Source organism: Mustela lutreola, chromosome 8 (assembly GCF_030435805.1).
Source record: "Mustela lutreola isolate mMusLut2 chromosome 8, mMusLut2.pri, whole genome shotgun sequence".
Lineage (NCBI taxonomy): Eukaryota > Metazoa > Chordata > Mammalia > Carnivora > Mustelidae > Mustela > Mustela lutreola.
In genome coordinates, this window is record NC_081297.1 from 111,025,238 (window position 1) to 111,040,585 (window position 15,348).

Below are 15,348 nucleotides of genomic sequence, written 5' to 3' on the forward strand. Positions count from 1 at the left end.
TCAGCTCTTTTTTAGGTCTGCTTTTCTGCCTTTAGTAGCAGTGATTCACTTAAAACCTTTGTCTTTGGATCATATGGGAGTCAGCTCTTTCTAAGTCCGGAGTCCCTATCTGACAAATGAAAATTTAAGATGTCAAATCATAATTCACATTCCAAATATGTAAGAAAAAAAAATCACAAAGTTTTAAATATGCCATACTCAGCCCACTCATGCATCTCTAATATATTCTGTAGAAGCATCAGTCATTTCAAATCACCACAAATGAGTTTCACAGGAAAGTGCAAATCTAAGCAGAAAGACTGTACCTGCCAGGTTGGCAAGCATCTTCCTGGAAGTAGCAATAGCATTGTTTGTTTCTTTGTCATAAAGTATCCAGCGGAGGGGCACCTGGGGGACTCAGTGATCAAGCATCTTCCTTTGCCTCCAGTCATGACCCAGGGTCCTGGGATTGAGCCCAGCATCCAGCTCCCTGCTCAGTGGGAAGCCTGCTTCTCCCCCTCCCACTCCCCCACTTGTGTTTCCTTTCTCACTGTCTCTCTCTCTGTCAAATAAATAAAATCTTTAGAAAAAAAAATAATAAAAAACAAAAAATAAAATAAAAAGAGGAAGGAGTACAGCTTACAGTTTCAACCGTGGATCAGCTGCGTGTCCTTGCCAGGTTGTCCAACCTCTGAATTTATCCTTTTTGAAATGGGGATTATAAAACCGAGGTAATACAGCCAAGTAGCTAAGAATATAGGCTGTGAAGTCTGTTGGTTCTGTCATTGTTCAGAAACAACATCTTGCATTGTTGAGAAGATGACCCCAAGAGCCAGTTTGCCTGTGTTGGAATCAGTTTGCCTCTGTTGGTCATTTATTAGCCATGTGACTTTGGGCAAAATATTTAAAGATTCTGAGCCTCGATTCCTAATCTGTAAAATGGGGATGATAATAGACATTGTCTCATAAAGCTATTTTGAAGATTGAATTAATATTTATACAGGGCTTGGAACAGTACCTGCCACATGGTGAACAATCTTGCCCAAATTTCAGTTTATAACCCTATAAAGGGTGGTGGTTAAGAATATACACCTTATTTAGGTGTTTTAAAGATTAAGTAAGGCAACCCCATGTAAAGACGTTAGCACGGAGCCAGGTTCAGAGTGAATGACTTACAAATATCAGCAATTAGTTGTGTCATTATGAATAATATAAGGTAATTGGAAATAAAACCATCTAATAAGAAAATTTCATATCATAGTCTATATAGGAGGCAATAATTGCTGGGAGTCTTCTATAAATTAAAAATAATTTTATAAATGATAATATAAATCTCCTTAAGGGAGAGTAGTTAACAGTTAAGCTTTTTTTTTTTTTTTTTTTTTTTTTTAACAGTTAAGCTTTTTAACTGTCAGTGAAAGCTATTTATATCACAGAGTCACATAGTTTGGATTATATGACCCCCTGATGTACTTTGGACTCTGCCTGCTCCAAGCCCATTTAAGAATTCTTCCTTCAAAATGTCTGACAGACTTTCTAGGAGTTGCTAATTATTTGATAAGATAATAATAATAATTAACTACTTTATAATGTTGTTGAGTAGGTAGTGCAAGTCTGTATGTTACAAGATTTATGTTCATTCTCTCATTTAAACTTTTTATAACCTCATGAGAAAAGAATGTTATCTCCTTTCTACAGAGGGGAAGAATCAGAGATTTCAAATCAGAACAGGACTCATCTCTTAAAGTCACAGGACTAGTAGGGTTTGCCTGTTAACCCAACTATACGTAGACCTCTAGTATGCCCCTTCTTTGCTCATCAGTTCTTTCTCTGTGTATAGAAATATGAAGTATTATTATAGAAAAATTCTGGCTGCCAAGATGTGAATAATAGATTGTAAAATTTCTAATAATTCATTTATGATGGGAAATGCTTAATTGGTTGGAAGTAATATAAATTTAGGATACCTATATTGGTATGTATGTGTTTAAATATACATATTTTTGACATTTAGAGATAATTAAATAACTTCTATAAAATGGGAATATAGATGGCTGATGGTAGTATTTTTCCCTTTTTCGCAGCCCAGTGAGGTCAGGCTAGGTTATTAATTATTTCTTCTGGGACTCTAATATATGCTTCATAATACTCTTTCTTACAAATTGAATGTCAAGAGTTCTATAAATATAATGTTGAGTCCTGGAAGTTGATGGATTTCATATTAGTCCTACTTCCTATATAATGCAAGGATGTTCTATATTAAGGTTTTGTAACTCATTTGTCACTACAATGTGAAAAAAGTCATTTTGAACTTAGTATATCTTTATCCATTTAATGAGTGGAGATAACTGAAGTCAAAGGTGAAAATTTTGAGAAAGAATATTTTAATTTAATGTTAAAAGTTCCCAATATTTAAACCTATTGGAATGGAATACGCTACCTTTGTAAGTATTAAGGTAACTACCAGAGATAATTTAAGAAATGATAGAATGACAGGTTGCCATAGTTTAGGTAAAGGAAAAGCACCAAATACTTTTTCATTTATGTACTCATCACTCATTCTGCCAATACTATGGCATAAGAGTTATGAAGGGTCTTTTTTTATTTTTTAAGCCTCTGCCTTCAGGAAGCTCAGTCTATGGGAGATAATTATAGAATATAATAAAAACAAAAACTCATTGCTCTTATGGAAGTATATGCAAAAAATAGTGTAGAATGGTTTTCCTAAGTCTTACATGAGGACGGAGTCAGCGAATGTATCCAGAGGAGTTAAGACAAGAGACAAGATTTACAGCATGAGTTAGAATTCGTCAATGTTGTGGCATCATCCAAATTTGACATTCTATAATTTTACAATCCAAGCCTTATGGAACAAATAGTAGGCAAATTAAAAAGAACTGGGCAAACACTAGTAACGGAGATACTACAGAAACTAGAGGTTGCGATGCATGGTTTTTTGTGTGGGAGACTAAGGAAGAAAATTTAGAAAGAATCCATATTTTGTTCTGCAGTTCAGCCACTCTGTCCCTGTACATCTCTTTTTCAGCTACTCCTATTGACTCTTTCCCCCAAACTTACCCTTAACTAGGTATTTTTTTTTAATTTTTAATTTTTTATTTTTTATAAACATATATTTTTATCCCCAGGGGTACAGGTCTGTGAATCACCAGGTTTACACACTTCACAGCACTCACCAAAGCACATACCCTCCCCAATGTCCATAATCCCACCCCCTTCTCCCAAACCCCCTCCCCCCAGCAACCCTCAGTTTGTTTTGTGAGATTAAGAGTCACTTATGGTTTGTCTCCCTCCCAATCCCATCTTGTTTCATTGATTCTTCTCGTACCCACTTAAGCCCCCATGTTGCATCACCACTTCCTCATATCAATAAGTCAAGCAGAGAAACAGATAACTATTATATGATCACCCTTAACTAGGTATTTATCTCGATTTCCACCCTCCCTGTCCTGGTCCAGGCCGTCATCACCAGTTCTTACCTACCTTTTGTTCTATTCCAGTAATATCATTCACACAGCAGGGACTCTCACCTTCTGAAGTATAAATCATATATATCATTCCAGTCCATGAGACAATCTATTGAATGTCCATTATACTTAAAAAAAAAAAAAAATGAAACCCAAACACCTTGCCCAACTAACCTGGCCCCTGTCTAGCCCACAAGCCATAGTCATACCATTCTCCCTGTAGTGCACTGAGCCCCTCCCTTCATCCTGTGTCTCAACAAACTAACCTATCCTGTTTAGGGGCCATAGTCATGGGCAATCTCTCTACCTATAATGACTCTCTTCCAGAGCAAAGCAGGGTACTTCTTCTTATCAGCTCTCTGTTTACATGCTACCTCTTCCCAGAAGCTCTCTCTAGACATCTGGTTCAAAGAAACATTCAGTATGCCTCTCACCAAATCATATGACATCATCCTCTCATAATTTTTTGAAAATTTTTAAAATATTTTATTTATTTATTTATTTATTTATTTATTTATTTTTAAAGATTTTATTTATTTATTTGACAGAGAGAAATCACGAGTAGATGGAGAGGCAGGCAGAGAGAGAGAGAGAGGGAAGCAGGCTCTCTGCTGAGCAGAGAGCCCGATGCGGGACTCGATCCCAGGACCTGAGATCATGACCTGAGCCGAAGGCAGCGGCTTACCCCACTGAGCCACCCAGGCGCCCCTTTATTTATTTATTTGAAAGAGATCACAAGTAGGCAGAGAGGCAGGCAGAGAGAGTGCAGGAAAGCAGGCTCCCTGCTGAGTAGAGAGCCCTATGTAGGGCTCAATCCCAGGACCCTGGGACCATGACCGGAGCTGAAGGCAGAGGCTTTAACTCACTGAGCCACCCAGGTGCCCTTCCTCTTATACTTTATTCACGGAGTTTCTCATTATCTGTTATTATTTTGATAACTTATCATTAAGTATGATTTCAGCCATTTCCAGCTATAATGTAAGCTCGTTGAGTGCAAGTGTTGTCTTTTTTATTTAGTAGCATAAGGCCCAGGATAGACCCAACCCACAGGAGACACCAAATAAAATTGTTGAATGTGGCACCATCAACATGGGTTGAATAGAATAGAACAGCTAACAAAAATGTGCAGTGGAACAGGGAAAATTCTGAAACCTCGTCCTATAAATGAGATGCTTAATTGACATATAAACAGCTTTGAAATATTTAAAGAATAAAATATCTTCTCTTCAGAACATTCATTTACTTATTTTTTTCCCTTCCTTTAATGACTACTTACTAAGTATCTACTACACAGGAGGCATCAAGGATAGAGTGAAACACACACGTCCGTATGTCATTTTCCTTTCATCGTCCATAATACAGTAGGCAAAAGACTGTCTTAAAGATCACTACAGAATGAAGCAGGAAGTGTAAAGCTCTCTAGCAGTGAACCAGATTGGATACATTGAGACTTCAAAACAAGGCAAATTACTGCTAGCTGTTGGAATCAGAGATAGTGGCACTTGAGCTGGGTTCTGAAAGATTGATTTAAGCATGCAAAAATGAGGAGTACAGGGAAGGAATTGCAAGACTGAAGGAACCATAAAAACGGGATAAACACCAGATGCGTAGGGTAGTCAGTGAGTTGAATGGATTTTTCTGGAAAAGGAAGGTTGATTGGAGCCTAATTGTAGTAGAAATTCTTGAATATCAGGTACTTAGACTCCTCTGTGTATGTGTGTATGTGTGTGTGTGTGTGTGTGTGTGAAGCATGGTCAGAAAAATTGATGTGTCTTCAGTGTGTAAAATAGATTGTTAATGGAAGAGGACAGCTTAGTTTATACCATGTTTAATGGCTAGAGGAGGGAGAAACTTCCAAACTTTCAGAGATAGCTTTGTTAAGACTTGAATTAAAGGTTCCAATTACAGGAAGAAAGGAAGGAGAATGGAGAATAGTAAGAAAGGAAGCTTCATTTGTTCCTGGTCTTTCTCCCTTCTTTCTTGGTGTTCCTTCTTGGTCTACCCTTTATGCTGCCTTCAAACTTATTTTCCTCTCCTGGAATTCAAAAATTGTTACCCAAGCTCCCTTCTTCCCCTGTGTTATTTTTCTTACATTGCTTTTGTATTCATTATTTTAGAGCTATATTCCTCATGGTTACAACGATAGATGGAGTTAAATAGTAAAGTAGATAGGCAAAGAAGGGGAAAAGAGAGACCTGTACATTTTTCCTAAACCTCAAGCATTTGAGCAACCAGCAATAAATTTAAAAACAGCTATTAACCAGATTAATAAGTTGTTACTTTGAGGTGTTTATTCTTTTCCTTATTTTCTGACTACTCGTGGGAAATGCCAGGAAAATAGTGTGCATTGGACATAAAGCAAACATCTAAAGGCAAAGGGAAGCAGAATCAGGAGTGCGGGTAATACACACACGCTTGTGTAAGCACGTGCGCACACGCACACACACCACACACACACACACACAGAGCCCAACCCTTAGATAAGCCAAGACGTTGTTGTACAGAGAAGAAAATCATCATGCATCTCAAAGCTATGAATTAAATATAAGAAGAGACCCTCTATACACACTCGATTTGTAAAATTAGGTCACTAAAGTCTGAATTTAGAGGTTTTCTTCTTTCAGATATCTTATACCATAGCATCATGGGTTCTCAGGAGAAATTTTTGTTGTAACCAGTTTTTGCAAGATTTCAGATTTGCCTAGAAAGTGACATGGAAAATTGACACTTGAATATACTAAGTTCTGAAAGGTAAAGAATGCAAAACATCAATTTTGAAAATGCTTACTCACGGGGTTTTAAGTTTGGCTAATTTGTTGAACCAGTAAATTGAGTAGGAGGAGCTGTGAATTTACCCAGATTGAAATGTAGAGCAGATAACCATCATGCAGTAAAAGCTTCTGTGAGCCCTGCAGCTACCATTACAGATTAGGCTGCAATTGTGGTTTTATGTGAACTGGACATAATTGGTCGTCAGGACGAACTGCAGCTTATTGAATGCTTGCCTTGGCGAGCTGATCTTTTGCTAGATTCGATATAGATCGGTGCGTCGAGTAGCAGTTGAAACTCCCTCACACAGCAGTATTTTGAAGATGGAATACAGAGACACCACTAGAAGAAGGCCTGTTGTGTGGGATAGTGCTAAGAGCTGGCATTCTCTCAGCAGAAAAGCTTCATCAAATACCTTCTGTAGTTAGCTTCCAGGGTTTACTGCCAGATTGCCCAATTGAACCACTGCTGTTTCTTCTTTCTATATTTTATGTGCTCTTGGAAAAATTTTAAGCTTACAGAAAATTTGCAAGTACAGTACAAAGAAGTCCCACATACACTTCACTCAGAGCACCCAGAGACTTTATTCAATTTCACTGATTGTGCCAGAGAGATCCCGTTGACGGATTCAGGATGACTATTGAATCCGGGTGTCCAGTTTTCCTAATATCCCTCAATCTGGAGCAGTCCTTTGATCTTTTCTTGGCTTTCGTGAAGCTGATATGCTGAAGACAGGCTTTTGTAGAATGTTTCTTAATTTGGGTTTGTCTGCGATTTCCTCATGTTTAGCTGCATATTCTGTTTTTTGTTTGTTTGTTTGTTTTTTGTTTTCTAGAATTTGTCACAGAAATGCTGCTGTGTTCTTTCCATTGCACCCTATAAGGTAGCAACAATATCTCTGCTTCCCATTTTGGTGGTGTTAAATTTTCTCCCTTGATGAAGATAATGTCTGTCCGGGTTTTTCACTCTAGAGTTACTTTGCCTCATTTGTATTTAATAAGTATTTTTGTGGGAAGATATTTTGAGACTCTTTATGAAAAGTCTATTCCTTGATCTACTTTTACCTGTAAGGCTTAGCATCCATTGAGATTTCTTGTGGAAATTAGTATTTTACTTTAATAGAGGTCAAATGATTTCTAATCCTGCACATTCCTTGTGCATTTATGCCTTGACTTTCTTTCTTAAGAAAGAGATACGCTTTCTCCTTCTCCCTTCTTCTCTCTTCAAATTGCGTGGTCTAATGGATTCCGATTGTATTCAGTGGATTATAATCCATTGACATGACTATTTTAATGCTTAAATTTTCTCAGATGTCACTACTGGGATCCTCTTCAAGCTGGCTTCTGTTCTCATTATTCTTTGAGAGCTTCATTTCTTTTTGGCTCAAGGAGTTCCAGGCTCATCTTGTCCTCTCCCTGTCTTGGCAGCAGCTTCTAATAAGGAGTCCTGATTTCTTTTTGTAGAGAGTGATATTTAGAAACCAAGATCTCACTCCTCCCAATATATGTGTGCTCCCACATACACACTTATATCATTATTTTTCTCAGCATCTGTGAGCTATCTATGATATATATACACAAAGACAGACAGCCCTCAACTTACAATGGTGTCAAAGCAAATATGCACTCAGTAGAAACCATACGTTGGGATTTGATTTTTGCCCAGGCGACTGATATGCAGTACGGTCCTCTCTCTGGTGATGCCGAGTAGCAGGAGGAGCTCACAGCCTGTCAGCCAGCAATCATGGGAATAAAAAAACTGATGCCCATACAACCCTTCTGTCCCCATACAACCATCCCGTGTGTCACTTTCAGTATAGTATTCAATAAATTACATGGGATATTCAACACTTTGTTGTAAAATGGGCTCTGTGTGAGATGGTTTTGCCCAGTGGAAGTTAATGTAAGTGTTCTGAGCACATCTAAGGTAGACTAGGCTGAGCTATGGTGTTCGGTCTCTTAGTAAATTCATTTTCAACTTACGGTATTTTCATATTTCCAACTTACAATGGGTTTATCGGAATTTAACTCATAAATTGAGGACAATATGTATTTTCCCTTCCTCTACTTGTATTTCCTTTAGTCAACTGAGAAACCTGGTTTCCATTATTCTCACTATGTTTTCTTTTCTTTTCTTTTTTTTTTTTAAGATTTTATTTATTCATTTATTTGACAGAGAGAGATCAGAAGTAGGCAGAGAGTCCGGCCGGGGAAGGGGGGAAGGAGGCTCCCTGTTGAGCATGTAAGGCTCTATCCTAGAACCCTGAGATCATGACCTGAGCCAAAGGCAGAGGCTTAACCCACTGAGCCACACAGGCACCCCCTCACTATGTTTTCTGATTTGCTCAACCCACCTGAATCTAACATATCTCCCTTCCACTCTGAACTGCTTTTTACCCTGACAGATTTCTGTCCTTGGCCCTGGTTGTCACCATTCCGCCTTCCCACTGGGAAGGAAAGAAGAAAGCAGAACCATTGGTGGTTTTGGAAAGATACTTTTCTTTGCCTTTGTTGGATTTATAAATCAAGAACTGTAAGAACATTAATTAATATTGCTACCTCAGACCAGTTCTATTTGTGTTCATATTTGTGACTAGATCCATGTTAAGATGAATGCACAGGAAGATATCTCTTTTTTATTATTATTATTTATTTACTTGACAGTCAGAGATCACAAGTAGGCAGAGAGGAAGGCAGAGAGAGAGGGAGGGAAGCAGGCTCCCTGCTGAGCAGAGAGCCCGATGTGGGGCTCGATCCCAGGACCCTGGGATCATGACCTGAGCCAAAGACAGAGGCTTTAACCCACTGAGCCACCCAGGCACCCCAGGAAGATACATCTTGATTCATATAAATCAATAAGTAAACACCCATATTTATGAAATTTGAAATTTGCTAGTTAATGGTATCTAGGCTTATTGTTGAATTCTTTTAAGTGGTGTGTATAATAGCTTCTTTTTCTCAAGAGTAAAAATTTAAGGTAGTAAAGAACAGAGAATAATATTTCAGGTAGACCAATAGATATTGTCACATTCAAATATTGTGTGTTATTAACTTAGTGAGTGAGGTATGTGTCAGCGAAGGAGAACTTAAATGTACTAAAATAGTGTCCAGGGGCATTTGGATGGTATTAAACTGGAGGGTAGCAGTTAAAAAACAGTATTTAGAGGCAGCCAGTTTCAAATACAGAATGACTGTCAACCAGCTTGATCCATAGACAAATTATTAATCTCTAGAAGCCTAAATTTATCTATAGTACCTACATTATAAGTGTCTTGATCTGTTCAAACTGCTATCACAAAAATATCATAGACCAAGTGGCTTAAACAGCAAATATTTATTTCTCATGATTCTGCAGGCCAGGAAGTCTGAGATCAAAGTGCTGGCACATTCCATGTCTGGTGAGAGCTTGCTTCTTGGTTCATAGATGACCATCTTCTCACTCCGCGCTCATATGGCAGAAGGGGCAATGGAGTTCTCTGAGGTCTCTTCTACAACAGCACTAATCCCAGACATCAGTGCTCTACCCTGAAGACTTAATTAGCCCCCAAAGTCTCCATCCCTTAATACTATCATATTGGAGACTAGTTTTCAACATAAGAATTTGGGGGAAGAAACAGACATTCATTCCATAACAACAGGAATACCAGGCCTAGTATTTAATACATAGTAAGTGCAGAGACAGGAAAGAGCTTTTATGTAAATCATCAGTGAAGTCTAGGTTTTTCACCACTATCCCCTTAGCAACAGATACTAACACTGAGAGCCTGGCTTATTAGCACTCTAAATGAATTAAATGGTGTTTTTTTGCAGTGTTGTATTTTACAGTTTTAATGGGTGTTTGTAACATATTGACCATGTTGTAAATGCAGTTATTAGTCTGCACAGGACATATCTTCTAAATATTTTAAAGGAACATTATGACACTTACTTTTTCTTTTTCCAATCAATATGAGGAAAATGCAGTATCAGTTTATGTGGGAACAGTGGATGATGCCACTTTAGTATCGATTATATCTGTCAAGATGTACCCTTTGATTGAAGAGCACTATTGATTCTGAACTCTTCAGAAATTGTTTCATGAAGCAACCCCAGATCCCTTTATTTTATTAGAATGAAACATGCACAAAAAGAGAGGACATGTTGGGAGTCTTCAGAGATTTAACTGAACTTCTTTGATCATTTGTATAAAAGTTAAATCTTTACCAGTTAGCGGTGATTGCCCCTCCGGAGACTGGAGTTAAAATCCAATTCCACTCTAACAAATACAAGTGGAAATCCTGGAGAAATGAATGGCTCATAACGTACGTATGTAAAACAGAGATCTGGACCCATTTACAAGTCCATGCAAACCAGAGGTGACTTCCAAGTCCTTTTTATAATTATTTAAAATGTAACCTTTCTATGTTCCTTTCCTTGATCAACCTTTTTCCAATGATAGCATTGCTGATGTAGGGAATACCATGGAAAATACACCAAAGAACTTGAAAATAAGGTAAATAAGATTGCCTCTTGTGACTTAAAATAAAAAAGGATAATAAAGAGGGAATCAGCCAGAAACACACACTGACAGATTCATATAATAAAATAAAACAAAGGTTCCTAAGAGAAGACTGAGCTGTCAGAAGCATGCATACTTTTTATAAAAGAGACTCGAGGTGCCTGGGTGGCTTAGTAGGTTAAGGCTCTGCCTTCGGCTCAGGTCATGATCTCAGGGTCCTGGGATCGAGTTCTGCATCGGGCTCTCTGCACAGCGGGAAACCTGCTTCCCTCTCTCTGCCTGACTCTGCCTAATTGTGGTCTCTGTCTGTCGAATAAATAAGAAAAATCTTAAAAAGAGAGAGAGAGAGACAGAGAGACTCAGACAGGGGTGTGGAGACGGTTGATGGTACAGAGTACCAGGTCTCACATGCTGAGGAAGATAGCCACAGTCAGCTCCTGAGCAGTATTTTTTAAGATCTGTTTGTTCAGAGCAAAGCAAAATTTGTACTCTCAAAACACGTTCTGAATATGCTTTTGCTCCATGCAGATTTTTCCAGAGGGGGATACTGTGAGTCTTTGTAACTAACATGACCACAGGCATTCAGGCTCCTATAACAGCTGCTGATCTTGTTCTAATAAGAACCAATTGGCACTGGGCTTTAGACAACCATCACAGTGAACTACTTAATGTGACTCAGCTTCTGAGATATGTCTGTGAATACTGAGTCTGCAGGACTAGAGGCTAATCCTGGCTCACAGCCAGTTTACCAAGGCACCCTGCCTTCCTGGCAAGCAGCCAGTCAGCTTTCCCTGGGGTCTCCCATCTCACTATATACTCTCCGTTTAAACTACTTCAGTGAGTAATAAAAGTCCTTAGAAAACTTCAGAGGATTTTATCCCTTCATTCATAGACAGCTGGCTAAGGATCAGGTCAGGGAAGGACAGTGGCCAGTGAGAAATGAGCCCATGTAGAGGAGCCAACTATAGTGGGCTTCAGCAGTGAATAGCAAGGGGTATCAATAGACAGGGCTATAGGAGAACCTGGGAGCCAGAGAAGAAAAGAAATGGGCTATACAGAGAGCCAGATACATTCCCCACATTTTAATGTCGTCCAGAATCCTACATGCCTCAAGAGAATGCCTTTCCAAACCCTAAGTAATAATAACGCTTGGGTTCACAATTATTTTTCAAGGAGCATATTTTTCTTTGATTTCATACATGAGCAAATTGAGATTCAAGTAGGGTAGGTACCTTAACAAGGTTACATGAGTTAGTAAGTAGGTAGTTAGAGAGCCAAGTTTTACACTGAAGCCCAGTGCATGCACCCTTATACCATGCTTCCTTCCACGTGCTTTGCTCCAGTGATGCCATTTTATCGTCACTACTAGTAAGATTTTTTATTTATCAACTATTTCCTGAGTGCAGCATATTGTGAGACTAGGGCAAGGCATTGGGATACAATGAAGAGCATAAAAACATTTAATGATTGGGAAAAAGAGAACAAAAGAGGAGAAAAGTAGCATTCCTAGAGAATGGGGTACAAACTGGAAGATTTTTGTAATAGAAGCCAGGGTAGGGCAATTTCATGAAAAGACTAATGGTCTTCTGTTCTAAATGCTGCCAAAACATCAAGGAAGGTGAAGACTAAGATGTGTTGATTTTAGCAACATTGAGGTAAACTGGCCTTTATGGTACATCCTGTCACTTGGATACTATATTCTCTTTCTTAATTTTGCCATGCTTTTTATAATCAGTTTTAAGTTAGAATAAAATAAGGATAGTCTGCCAGAAATCAACAGAAACCATTTGTATAAATTCTTACATAGCTCTTTCTTTTCTGTATCAATCTCTGTATATACACATATACCCATACATACAGCATAAAGTTTTCCATGATTTCTTAAAATCCTAATGAGCTCAGAGTTTTTATATCTGTCAGATCAATTCAAAGTATTTTTGATGATTATGCTTTATTTCCTTTCAAACAACACCAGGATATAGAATAAAAATAACATATTAATTAAAAATTGATTCAGAAAAAAACATACTGCATTTTCCTTTCACATATAAATATTCTCTATAGATGTTTTTAAAAGTGAGAACTATTTAGTGAGCTCTTGCCATGGTCCAAACCCGGTCATACAAATGGGATGCCCAGCAAATGAGAAGTCTCCAAAGGACACAGTCTAGCATACAATACTATAGTGCCTTGCCTTCACTGTGTCTTAGTAGTTCACAAGGTAGATTTTTTTAAATGTGGTGATTTGGATCGAATATATGTAGATTTTGAAGCTGCATCAGGAAAGATCATGCTTCTTAAAACATTTGCCTGTGCATAAAAGGAAGGAGCAATGTATGAAGTAAGATTGGAATGTCAGAATATATGCAGTCGGTCTGTTGCATGCTTTTCATTTGGTTAGACCTACTCTCTACATGTTACTCACACATACAAATACATACCAATGCATACACACACACATAAACATAAAATATACAGTAGATGAAATTTTAATGAGAGTTTGGTTTTCATTGACCTCAACTTTTCTGAAATTTGTTTTTACTTATACTTCCAATTTTAGGATATATTTTCTAGAATTTTCATGGAAAAATAATTTTAGGGGTGCTTTCAGTACTTTTATTGGTTTTTCTGACAAGAACACAACTTAGCCAGACTTTTTTGTCTAAAACAGCAGAAAAAAAAGTTCAATCTTTTCGTCTTTTACTTCTCCAAAATACAACTACTGGTAATTATAAGCTTTCAAGTTTAGGAAAGTCTAGGAAATATGATTTAATATCTCACTCCTACTTGGGTTGTATATGAAAAGTATAATAAAGACTATCTCTAATAGATAGTTTTGGAATGTCTCCGTCATTAGGAAATGCTTACTTACCTTGATAGAAAACTTTTAACATGTTGATTTCTGCTTGTACAAGAGAAATTTGAGTCACTGGTGAAAACAATTGCTATATGTTTCTGTCTTTTTGGTTAATTTCAGATCGCATTCAGAAAATGAAGGTACCTCTTTACCATCTGCTGACTCCTGTACCAGTCCTACTAAGATGGATTTATCATATAATAAAACTGCTAAGCAGTGCCTAGAGGAGATATCTGGTAAGTGACCTGATTGATGGGTAGGTCAAACCTCAGAATTTTTGCAATCTCTCTGTAAGTGTTTTTATTAAGCGTTATTGTGCTACTGTTTTTTCTTAAGCATAAATGGACTGTGTACATCTCATACTTCAGAGATTCTTAGATATTTGGTTACTTTGCTCAGGGTGATCTCTTTGTTGTTCTGTGAAGAATTTTTTAAAGAATGGTAGTGCTTTTAGAGGTTGAGATCTTTAAGTCATTCTCGCCTTTAGTCAAGTTCAGACGAGATCGGGCGCGTTCAGGGTGGTATGGCCGTAGACTAGTCAAGTTCAATATAAGAGAAGTTCTAGAAAACTTTCCATTGTTAATAAGACAGCCCTTGAATATATTTGGAGATTTAAAAAATGTTAAGGATCAGATGTTAATGCAAATATTCCATGTCCAATATAACCCTCTCTTTTTTCAATTCTATACAATTTAGAAAACTCTTACATGATGGCTCCAAATGTTTATTTAGGAAAAAAAATCTAATTATGGAAATATTTCATTATATAGAAATAATTAAAGAAAAAAAACCCATTTCATACCCAGACACAATTTGTCAGACTTTTAAGTATATAAAACACACTTTTCTGTGTTAGTCCAAGGTTTTTTTTTCTCCTAGGGCCCAGGTAAACATAGGCATATGTGGAAAACCTTTGGTGTAATTGTATTATATAGGTCCATATTTATGAGCAACTAAGAAAGCTCTTAGCAAAATATGTGCTCCTAGGGGAAAAAGAGTTTAAGAACATTTTATCTAAATGTAAGAATTCTTAGAAGTAGTGGTATATCTGTTATTCCAGTAAGTTTCTGGTCAGCCCTGGTAAATTCTGAAAAAAAAAAATAAATATTTAATATAAAAAAAGTTGCTATTGTACCCCAAAGATTCAAAGAATTGTCCTGAAGCTCATACAAATAACCATATCACAAATTTGGGTACTAAAGAGCTTCTCCACTTTGGTGAACTTGAGTACTTTGGCAGGCTGCAGTCATTAACACAGTATCCTCCAGTAGATAATGACCACATTGATAACACAAACAAGGGGTCCTTGTAGAATTATCAGTGGCATCATCAGGCATTAGAAGTTTGTGTGAAGATTACAGTGGGCCAGTACTGAGTAAAGGTAGAAAAGGTGATGGCAAGACATAGCAATCAGGATGGTATTTGCAGATTTTTCAGTCGTTGCGGGAAGCTTTGGCTTTCCCATAGCTCCAGGTAGTCTCGTAATCAGAATGATGATGGATATATGTATTGTGACTAGATATTTTAAAAACTTAATATGGCATGAAGATTCATATACTTCAGACATTTCTGTATTCATGAATGTCTTCAATTATGTATCAAGATACCTATGAAATACTAGAGCTCAAGTACGTAAGATGAAATGCATTTAGTACAGTTTGACTTCTAATTTTTATGGGAATTTCACAAGGAACATTGTTTCTTTGAAATTTATATATCACTGAGTATCTCTATTTACATAATCCATATTTGATTTTTTTC

The 15,348-nt window shown here is 37.4% G+C and overlaps 1 protein-coding gene across 4 annotated transcripts in view; it reads left to right on the forward strand.

Moving 5' to 3' along the window:
• Positions 1–15,348, forward strand: part of NAV3 (neuron navigator 3) — an 853,944-nt gene that overhangs the window by 649,631 nt on the left and 188,965 nt on the right. For all 4 annotated transcript variants that reach the window (XM_059186398.1, XM_059186399.1, XM_059186402.1 and 1 more), the window contains one exon: positions 13,708–13,823. In XM_059186398.1, the coding sequence (XP_059042381.1) occupies positions 13,708–13,823 (116 nt within the window). The remainder of the gene's footprint in view (positions 1–13,707; positions 13,824–15,348) is intronic.